We start from the raw sequence: 12,002 nt of genomic DNA, 5'->3' as shown, positions 1-12,002 counted from the left end.
AGGGCTTCACTTTACCGAGGAATGTTTCTCTTCAAGGTGGGCTTCAATACCCCGTTTCTAATCCTCTGATTGTGGTCGACGCCATTACCTTTTGCCTGTCAAATTTATATACTGTACAACAATTTTCTTCCCGAACTAGGCTGAGGATTCTGCTGCTGCGATGTTGCAAATATACAACAAACTCTCTGTCACGAAAAGAAGAGGTATCTGGCACCCCGCTATGAAGCTTCACAAACATGCAACATACAGGAGTGTGACTACACGAGCTGCTAAATGTTGTCAGAATAAATACTCTTTGGCTTTTCCGGATCAATCACACCCCTAGACGCTCAGCAAAATGGTTTAGGAGATTGGGTTGCGATAGTTGGCACTTCAAGTGTTCAGGACGGCGGGACGAATTCAAATTTCAGACTCGTGGTTGTGTCTATCTGCTGGAGCGCACCTCCTCCAGCTGCACTTCTCCATTGTGGGCACCCCGCCCAAATTCTTTACCCTCGTTTGCCGGATAAAATGTCCCTTGACAAAGCTTATCGCGAGCAAGGCCGATCAAGTAGAAGATGAAATGGCAGATCACAAACACAACAATCCCTAAGACGCATATGTATGCACTCCTGGGATTCCTCATTGTCAGAGTATCTGGGTAAGCGGGAGGATGGTTCGTATAAACCCAAACAATCTGCGACCCTATCCAGCCCAGCGGATAGATTATGGTCAAGAGCACATGGCGAGGTCTTATAGGCATTCGAGAGATGAACAACTCGATAATCAAAGCGCCGTTTCCGAGGGCATGGCCAGTGAGGCAGTTGAGGTCGCATGTGGGCGAGCTCTCAAAGCTCCAGTAAAGGATTGTGATCAACGTCTCCAACACAACCGTCAATTCGAACAAGAAGATCTGAATCGCAGTTAGCCAGCGCCAAAACCGAGAAAGGGGTCTGTTCAAAGCATGGAAGAAGACCGTGTGTATGGAATTGAACGAAGCTACAATGAAGTATATCGCGGTGGCGAGCAGACCCCAGTGCGTAAGGTAAACTGGGGGGATGACCCTCCCTTCCCAATAGTCAATCCAACCCCATATAATCCCGTAACCTGAGAAGTACCCAGCAAGTAGGAGACGCCAGATGAGGAGCAAAATGGTACCCCAACCTTTGTTCGCAGGCGCAAAAGACGACTCGACTGTTCGAAGTTTCAGCACTTGAAGAGATTGATCAATTTCCTTCCGAAAGAAAAATCTGAAAACCGGCCCACCGAGCTTGGAATATGGATCATTATAGCCCAGCGGCTGTTGTACTCGCGGCAATGTTGACGTTCCATTGCCCGGAGGACGATTTAACTCGCTCTTCATCCTGAAAACTCTACTGTCGTCCTCACAGCCTCTTCCAAGGTGAACTTCTGAAAACAGTTCTACAAGAAAATGAGATTACGATAAGGAATTCGATACGTTCACTCAAGTTTCTACAACATGAGAGCTATATCCAGTCTGTAACAACAAAACTGCCGAAACTCAGAGCCGGTGCCGCAACATCGTTGACTGCCGCTGAAACAGCGAAAGCAAAAGAGAAAGGAGCCCTGTGGTTTTCCAAGCTACTAATGTAATACATATCATAATTTAGATTCGCTCCTGTGCTAATCTGCATGTTGTATTCCACTAATAAGAGGGATGAAATGAAGAGGGGACAGCTTGAATCAAGGCAAAAAGCGAGCTCATCATGGCTGCACGGCAGCCAGCTCAACTTCTGGGACAACAGAGAAGGGCAGCAGCGGCAGCCGAGTCTCCTTCCTGAACGTCAACAACCACCGTCGCAGATTCAGCCGCTCTGCCGATGCGACAGATGTCGTAACAGCGTTGCACCACATCATATCCAAGGAGCAAGAATTTACACACCAAAAGGCCCTAAACTCCAGCAGAGACAATCAAACGAATGAACAGGTTAAATCACAGGCTATGTTCACCTACTACAGAAAATCTAACATGGATCCGTCCTAGTAGTGTTCGGAAGCGTGCCGGTGGTTTTGTTTTTATTCTGTGAAAAAGGTCTAAAAGATTTGCGCATGCCCTGACATGCAAGCCTCCAGTTGTAATGTATAGAACTGGATTCGAGAACTCTACCTCTATGTCTAAATTTAGTGTGTAACTTGCTGCCCAATTTAGGGCTGCAGCCCTCAAGACATGGTAGGTAGACAGGTGGTGCAAATTCTCATCGTTGTTCATTTCATGCTAAAAGTTTAGCAAGCATTAAAGAGGAAATGAGGGGGATAATGTGTACATGATGGATGGCTAAAGACAAGGCGGCCCCCCTCATCCATTCAACTAAACCGAATCCATGTCCTCCCCACCTTGTGGACTCTACATTCGGCACTGGACTCTGCTACCTGACACCGATGTAATTGTATTTCTCCATCGATCTCGCCAAAAAATCCTTTCAATCTTGAATTTGAGGGGTTTGCAAGGTTTTGTTTCATCTACCTTTTGTGGCAGTTTGTTCGGTGAGCCAGGCGCATGGGCCCTCATTCTCAACAAGGGTACCATTGGCAGTGCGGATCCTCGGAAGGTTGATTTCGTTCTAAATTTCGTTTCAGAATAGGAATCCGAGGGAATTTTAGAATGAAGGGAACCAGTGTTTGGGTTTAGTAGGATTTGTCATTCAGGAAGTAGGGGATTCATTGAAGTGGCTGTTAGAGTAGAGCATACCTGAACGTGCACGTAGCAGTGATCGGAATGTCTTGCGCAAGTTGCGAGAATGCAGGTTGATCTTTTAGCTATAAACCTAGCTAATTAAGTACCTGAATTGTTTGAATGCATGAAAGAGACTGTTCGAATATAAGTGACAGGTATCTGGTTTATTATGAAGGTTCACGCCTCATGCTCAAGCATCATCTGCAGTGAAGGAAGGAGTGCTTAGGACATGGAGTCTAAATCCAGGCCTATCACAAGGCAAAGACAGCCATTGTTTCTTGCTTGAGGGGTGTTTGGACTTGTTTGCTGCGTCTGAGCTTGTCGTAATTGCAAGGGTCGCTGCTGTTTTTTTTGGTCAAAAGCAGCTTCCTCGACTTGGAAAGAAGTTGGGCTAGACTGTGGCGAGCTTTCAGCAGGTAGGCACCAGATTGCACTTGTGATCTGCGTTCTCAGTCTCTACAGCAGATTGGTTGGATTTTATGATCGAATGCGTTGCAGATTGTGAATGTGTACCTTAATCGCAACGAACTTTTGGCATGTGCATTTCCCGAGGAAGGGTGGATATCATTTGTTTGCATCTCTTTAGTCTTTAGTATGTAAACTGATTTTATCTCAACGTAATGAGTGAGCTCAACAGATGAATTACGAACCCTGCCCTACTCAAACTACTGCTTTTCGGTGCCCTGGCCACTCGCTGTTTTGCAATCACAGAATTACTATGCTCAAGTTGCATTGAATGTTGTGATCAGGAGTTTTCCATTCATAGCTTTGTATGATTGTGGTTGAAGATCCTGCCACCTGCTGTCCTGTACCATTTGGCAGAAACACTTATTTCTCTGTAGCATCGCAGAACATTATTTGGAGGGATGCAAAAGCGTGTACACACCCACAAATTATGGATGCAACTTGAATCACGCTCAGGGAGTAGTAACTTAACACTTCGAAGGAGGAATATGAAGTCTTCTTCGATTGTCTTGTTAAACACAGGACCTTCATCGGAATATGCTAACCTGCCTACCAAGTTCTTGGAAACACGAGACACAATAGAAGTTCAAGAAAACGCATACTCACACACTGTATTGCTTATTGGAACGGTACAATATATACTATCTTATAGCCGTAGTTGGATGTGCGTAATCTGCTCTTAGATTTAGGTTTTCCTAATGCTATAGAAATAGTAGCTACAATATAATGTTCCAACAAACCTCCTTACTGCAATATTGTTTTTGGGATTTCTTATGTTGGTGATGTCAAGAATATGCCTTAATCAGCCTGCTTTGGAATGAAAGGTTTAATTGTTGTACCTCCTCCAAAGTCTTCAATATCTGCAGACTTGTCTAGGGTTTTTGTTGTTTTCTACTTTTGTGTTTTGTATCATCGCATGCAGCTTCAATATAGCGAGATTTATTGGGTATCTCTTTTATTTTCCTTCTAGTTGTTTGTTTGAGTGAAGTGGGTTTGTATTGTTTGGATGTTGTCATAGTTTTGTATTGTCTTTTGATATGTTTGCTCTTCCTTGGCATTGGAGCTTCTACATTGATGTTTCTTCAAGTCTTGTTGTTGAGGTGTGCTTAGAGTTTATTGAGCGCCCTATCTTCTTTTATGATTGGAATGTTTTCCTTGCTCTATGTTCTAAAACATATAATTTTGCTTTTGAACATTGATGTGACTTGAGAAGAAGTAAGTATGAGGCTATTTTGGAATCAAGTGATGTTTCAAGTACTTCCAAAATCTTAGATTGTTGTGAGCTTGACTCCTTTGTTGTATCTCCTTTGATATTAGTTTACTTAGTTTTTACTCCTATTATTTCATCTACCACTATTTTAGCAACTCTATAAGATACTTCTTTTTTCTTGGCAATTAAGGCAATTTAATTTGATGATGTTTATATTTCTTATGTAGAAGCTCAACTACATTATTATAATCATGTAAGTTGAGTCGATGTTGAAACTTTTTAAATAAATCTCTATCAAGAGGCTTTATAAATAAGTCTAAGAGCTATTCTAATGATGGCATGTCGTTGAGTTGGATGTCTTTTTTGTCAATTTTTTTTCTAATATAATAAAGGTGTGTTGATATGTATTTTGTATATGCTTTCATTTATAGGTTTATTATTATTTTTATAGAAGCTTCATTATTATAGTGAATTTCTATTTGTTTTGTTATTCATGCTTAAGTCATGACTAAGCATCTCCAACTAAAATAATTTAGAAGCTGTTGATTACATGCCTATGTATTTAGCTTTGAAGGAGGATAGCGCCATTAATGATTGTTTCTTTGAGAACCAAGTAATTAGACTTTTTTTAAGACAAAGAATAAATCTTGTTGTAGATCTTGCTTCTTCCAAATTTCTTATACAATTACTATCTATAAACCTTGAAATGTTTTATGATGAGTTTTTTTTATATTAGATACTATGCTTCCAAGTTTTCTTGATAAATCTTAGTATTTGTTTTACAATATGCATGTATAGTACTTAAAGCTATTACATTAAGCAACTAAGCTATTTAACAATAAAATTGATATCAAAGCAAATATAACAAAGATGAAGCAGTTTTTTGACTAAAGATCAATATTGTTAAAGATCAACATAGGGCTTGTTTTATGTTGTTAATCAATTTTGATTTTTCTACCATTGGTATCAAGACTAGAATACAGTCTTGAAGTTCAAATAGCAATATTGTTTATTAGGCATAGCCATACTGAGTAAGAAAAATTCTATGGAATACTTGAATGGATTTGGCCTTGAGGTATAAAATCAAATACCATTTGTTTAATTTTGAAATTTAAAATTTTAATTCAAGTTACTATTTTAATCATTCTATTATCAAAGATACATATCTCATAAAAAAATCCTCAATACACTCTTATGTCACCTGAAAAGATTAAAAAATCACTAAAAAAATAGTAATATATTGAACTAGAATGGCTATTACCAAAGACAAAAAGATTAAGTCTTGCAACAAGAGTGAGGATTAAAAAGGTATTGACAAGAGTGAAGAAGGCTTTATTCTTGCTCCCATATATACTTTCTAATTAGGAGCTACGTTGCAATATTCTACATGACCTCTAATAAGTATTGACTTTCTTAGACACATAACTTGACTTGCAAGACAAATTAGCTATATGAAAACATATAGTTAGCTTGTTCCACAAGCTACTAACATGAGTGTCATGTGGCTAACTTTTTGATTAAGTTTTTAGCCTACTAATTAATTAAAAATACATGTAAAGTCATAGCAACGTCTATAAAGCTTCTAGAAAGCTTTTTTAGGAATTATTATGAAATCAATCTACTTTTATTTACTTATATTTAATCATATAGGTGATTATTAGAATAAATATATATATATATATATATATATATATATTCGTGACATTATCCCTCTTTTTAGGAATGAATTCTACAAAGAGTGGTCATCATACATTGAAGAAATCTAAGTGTAGCAAATTGTATTTGCCACATATCATGATCTTTGTTTTCTTCAAAAATGGTTGATAGGTCTTCTCAGCCATCAATAGTATCTCATACTAAGATGAGAAGACCACCTTTTTATTTGATCATTGTTGAAGCCTTTATAATTCCTTTCAAATAAAATATTTGGAACACTATTAAGAGTCAATCTTACTTCTAATAAAATCACTAAACATTGAGAAAGTCTTTCAAGGTCATGATACCAAATACGTTGTATCTTGCCATTTATTCAAAGAAGAATATATCATTTTTGAGGGTCTTTATTTCAATTACATCATCTTAAAGATTATAACAATTGTAATATTTCATCCAATAACTTAGTGAATAATATGTCTTCAATTGAATTTGCTGATTGTTAGTTCTCTATCTTTTTAGTGCTATAAATATAGAGAAGCTACAAATAAAGGTAGAAGATAGAATGCTATCTTTTTATATTTTTTTCTTTTATAATAAAGATTTGTTATTTTTTATCTTAATTTTGATAGATGTTATTAATAAAAAATTTCAATCTTTTTTATTATATTTGTAAGATTTTTCGCTAGCTTCTATATATATTTACTAATATCATATCCATGCTAATGAAAAAGATATTTCAATAAATTTTGGTATCATTTCGAATCTAAAACTTCTTCCACCTCGAATTATTAATCATTGTCTATTTTTATAAGAAGTAATATTTGTCTTCTTCTTGAGATATTTACTATCTTATATGTTTCAAATATGGAATATGGAATGGATCTTTATAGACTCCAATAGATATAATTGATAAGTAACAAGATTGACTTGTTCACAAATAAGAAAAGGTCCAATCTTATAATAGTCCAACTTATTACAAAGACAAGACATCTTAAAAATACGATAAAATAATTATATCTTATCATCAACTTTAAGTTCTACTTTTGTCTTGTAATAAACATCTATATTGATCTTTTGTCATTCTTGAATTTTTTTTAACTCCACCTTTTTTATTGCATGTGGCTCTAGCAAATGATTTATTAAATCTTTTGTCGTAGGATTATCAATATTTGAAAAGTTAAAAGTATCTAATCATAGATAATAACCATAATTGACAAAAAAAAGTATTTATAGAATAGAAAAATGTACCAAATTATTGTATAGAAACTTTATTATTGGCAAAAAAATTATCCAATCATCTAGATGATAGATAATAGTATACTTCAAATATTGCTCCAAAACTTGATTCACTTGTTTTGTTTGTCCATCAATTTCAAGATGAAAAGCAGGAAAGAGCTTTATATCTATTTTTAAAATCTTGATACAAATTAAGTCACTCTATTTGATATAATATCTTTAAACAATCCATGATAGTAATAGTTTTTGTCAAGAAAAAACTTAGCTATTTCTTTACTTGTCATAGATTTTGTACATTTAAGATGTTTGTGATGCTAGTTGTTATAATTTGATATAATTTCTTGGTACAAAAAACTATACATTTTTATTTTGTAAATAAGACCATGAGGTGACAATCTATGAGGCAACCAATAGACAACAAGATTTTGTGAGGACTATGTATGTATTTTATATCAAATATATATTGAATTTTACTTACAGAAGTATGAACATTATCAATCCTATGGCTTGCACTTGCATAAGATTGGCCTCCTACAAAAGTTATGCTATTAATATTTTGAACTAAAAATAGGTCATTAAAGACTTTAGCATCTCCTATAAAGTATATAGATGTGTTTGAATCAAAAAACTAATTTTTATCCTCAAAATCTTTTTAAAATTCTAGTATTACTAAAGCTTGATCAATGTCTTTATAACTTAGCATGAAGGTAATTTGAGGTAGTTAAAGAATCTTATTGAATAGTATCAAGATGTAAATATTATCTTCAAACATATTTTCTTTGTAGCATCTCCACATTGATGTTAGTGTACCTTATAGTAATTACATTGGTGTTAGTATCATATAGAATCTTACAGTATGTCTCATTTTACGACATTTATAACATATCATTGGTTTTTATAGAAGATTGCCTAATATACCTATCTAATTTGGTTGTAATAATACTCTAATGTATTGGTTGTTATAACCTCTTGTTGAATATGTTACAATTGTTGGATGTAAGAAAAAGTATGTTCTTAATCCACTAAATTTTTTTCTAAATTTGTTTCAATTAATTATAGATCAAAAATACATCACTAAGGCTTCATTGTTTTTTAATGAAGTATGCAACTTTACATTTTTGTTCTTCTACCATTAGTCTTTTTGCTAATTCATCCAATGTAAAGATTATTTTTTTATTTTGAAGTATCTAAGAAAAACTAACAAATTGAAAAGGAATGCAATTCATAATTTTGTATACTATGAATATATCTTTCTATGGATGCCATATATCTTTTAGTTCTTTAATAATATTATAAATTAACAAAATAAAAGATGAAATAACTTAATTTTTATGCATTCTAATAGATTTTCATTTATTTAGTACAACCATTGTATTTGAGATGGTATTAGATTGAAATAATTTCTATAGATGAGTCCTCTATATCTTTGATGTGCGGTAGTATTTCATGAGTAACTAATAGGCAAAACTAAGCTATTGCTTTGGTGCTTCTTTTGCACTACAAATCTAGCTCAATTGTTGTAAAGATTGAATCAATTGTTTTTTTACTTTTTTGCTCTTCAAATGATGAAATTTCTTTTTGTATGTATAGTATATATATATATATATATATATATATATATATATATACATAATCTCACAAATCATCTCTTTGAAGTATAATGCCTCTAAAAGATATATATATATATATATATATATATATATATATATATATTATCTCACAAATCATCTCTTTGAAGTATAATGCCTCTAAAAGACCTCTATTCCTTATAGTTATGGCTATTTAAGAAGTTTTTATCTTCTATTATATTGCTTAGTATGCTTGTCATTTTAATCTAGTACTAGTTGAAGAAAATATTTCTAACTTATCTAACTTCATTGGCTTTGTGAATAGTATAGATAGATGTAGATCTAAAAATAAAAAAGAAATATTTTTTGCAAAAAATTTGAAAGATAAGGATGGAAAAGATGCAAGAAGAGTGAAGAGTTGAAGAGAATTTTAGGTTTATGTGAAGAAAATGTAAAGATGAGCTAAGAAAGAGATAGTAAATCAACTTAATATAAACTAGTAGTGCATTGTGAATATGATATGGAGGAGGTTATATAAGAATTTTATATTACTTTGGAAGTTGTAAGATCCTATTATTGAGAAATATTCTTTAAAATTTGATTATAAGAGCTTATAAAAAATATAAATAAAAATGATATTTCAAAGACTTCATGGAGCTTGATGAAGCATGTCTACCTTAATATTTATTCTTTTATTTATAGAATCTCTTTTTGACATATTAAGAATAAAAAATACTCTCATTTAATGAGTTTTATTATTATTATTATTATTATTATTATTATTATTATATATATATATATATATATATATATATATATATATATGTATGTAGAAAAATTAAATGATCAATTCAAAGAACACATAGATGAGTTTCATAGTAGATAATTGGTTTATTTGGAATAAAGGTAAGTGTACAGAAGTTTTTAATTTTGTTGTGTAGTTTTGGAAGATAAAGCTAACTACTTTATTAATTATTTCTTGACATTTTTAGGTGCAAGTCTTATTATTTTTATAACCTTATTTAATCAAAAATTTGCATATATACTAATATTTTTTTTAAAGTTTTTTATTTTATTTTATTTTATTTTATATATTTATAATATATTTTTATATATATGAAGTTAAAACTTTCTTTAAGATCAATTTTTAATTATTAATAACATTAAACTTATAAGTTTTGTGAAAGCTACAAAAAAAAAATTAAATTAAATTGAATTAAATTTATTGTTGGATAAGACAATAATTTCTTATACATCTCTTCTTTATCATAAAAAATCTCAAAATAAAACTCATACAAACAAATGAAAAATGAGAGTTTGTATATTCTATAATTGCACAATAGATTATAAAAATTAAGATTTGGAGTAATTAGAGTTATATCTAATTATTCATTAAATTGATTTTAAAAAATTAATATTATAAGAAGAATAGAAAAAAATAAATATTATTTTATAGATTATATAGAAAGTAAAGAGTAGAAATTTTGATTTGCTTATTTGTAAGGATTTTGTGTAGATGTCATTAAATAGATATTTTTGCAATTTATATGCAAAGAAGTGTAGTAATTGCAAAGAATAACCTTGTTATCAATATAAATGAATTTACAAATAGATTTATAAGTTTTAAGATAAATCTAAGAAAATAAAAAGGATTATTAGAAACAAATCAAGAGGTAAAAAGAATAAAAAATATCACTCTATAAGGTATATTTTAGATAAGAATATTTTTTTTGATTATATCCATAATTATCTTGGTTTTTAGTAATAATAGTAAAAATTTCAAAAAAAAAAAAAAAAAAAAAAAAAAAACACACAAGATATAAAAATTTAGATGTAACAATTGAAATAAAAATATTTAAGTAAAAAACTAGATATTTAATTTTAAAAATAAAAAATATAATAAAATAAAACATGATACACATTTTTTATTTTAAATAATATCTTAATTCTAATGTATTTAATGAATCTTCTTATCTGCAATAGAAAGATGCAAATACCTCTACCTTCACCATTAACATATACACATGCAAAGATTGTGCTTTTCAAGAAGATAAAATTAACAAAATCAAAGTTCATCTTTTATCTTTTTATATACGAAATAAGTTTAAACACAATTTTATATAACTTTCCAATTTTATATTAAGTTTTTAGTACTTTTTTAATGAATAATTTTTTTGTGTATATTCAACATAATTATATTATTTTAATAAGTAATGATCATAAAGCTTATAGTAAAAAGACTAGGGACATAAAATAGTTATTAAAAACTAAATTAGAATGACATGCTACAGAAATAAGGATAAATATTATTTGTAGCCTTTAAATATCAAAATTATCCTTATATTCTTGATAATAGCAAATTTACTCTTCACTTTTGTGATAATTGCAAATCTGCCCTCGCACTTGATAAGCTATGAATATTATATCCTGATTTAGGTGGAACTGAAGGCCCAAACCGCGTGCCGCGCATAGTTCGACCCGGCACTTTTCTGCCCAGTCCAGTTCGGGCATCGCATGGATGGGACACCTCCACTCAGACGCTGCAGTCGCTAACTGTGGCACAAGCTGGCTTACTCCGAGGCCAAATTCAGAGTGTATAGCTGGTTTGAGTGCGTTGGGTGTGCTGTTAGCGGCACCCTGCCGACATGGTTCGTAGGGTTGCAATGCCTGGACCTCTCAAACAATCTCTTGACAAACGCTATCCCAGCGTTGCTGATGTCGCTCCAAAAGCTACCATGGCTGGAACTTTTCAAGAATAAGATTGCCGGTCAAATTCCATTGGATGTATGGAATCTGACTTCGCTTACAAATCAGGATGGCTCGTACAGTCTCCTGACCGGCGCCATTCTTGATAGAATTGCTCGCCTTGAGAATTTGGTTGTACTTCACTTGCAAAACAGTAGCTTTGAAGGGCCAATGCCCTCAGCGATTGCAAACCTCACAAAGTTGTATGATGTGAAACTCAACAAGCTCAACGGTAACATTCCCTCTACTCTTGGGCGCAACTCCTCGCTTCTTCAATTCGACGTCACCAACAACCAGTTTCACGGTCAGATTCTTTCGACTTTGTGTGCTCAAGGAGAGTTGGAGAGGTTCGTCTTACAAGCCTCCCCATAACTTCAAAATGAGTGCAGTTCTAGGATTAACTCAAAATGTTGCACATCTGTATATTTGAATAAGTGCTAATTCTTCA

At 32.5% G+C, this 12,002-nt stretch overlaps 1 protein-coding gene across 1 annotated transcript; it reads left to right on the top strand.

The window, feature by feature from the left end:
* The first annotated feature begins 1,949 nt into the window (after positions 1–1,949).
* Positions 1,950–3,982, top strand: LOC112276615 (uncharacterized). The gene is made up of 3 exons (XM_073530905.2): positions 1,950–2,549; positions 2,850–3,090; positions 3,525–3,982. The coding sequence occupies exons 1-2, from the start codon at positions 2,322–2,324 to the stop codon at positions 2,898–2,900; spliced, it is 279 nt and encodes a 92-aa protein (XP_073387006.1). The 5' UTR covers positions 1,950–2,321; the 3' UTR covers positions 2,901–3,090; positions 3,525–3,982.
* Positions 3,983–12,002: the final 8,020 nt, after the last annotated feature.

This window comes from Physcomitrium patens, chromosome 24 (genome assembly GCF_059467195.1).
Source record: "Physcomitrium patens ecotype Gransden chromosome 24, ASM5946719v1, whole genome shotgun sequence".
Classification (NCBI taxonomy): domain Eukaryota; kingdom Viridiplantae; phylum Streptophyta; class Bryopsida; order Funariales; family Funariaceae; genus Physcomitrium; species Physcomitrium patens.
The sequence above is the reverse complement of the archived record's forward strand: the minus strand, read 5'-3'. Positions and strand labels throughout refer to the sequence as shown.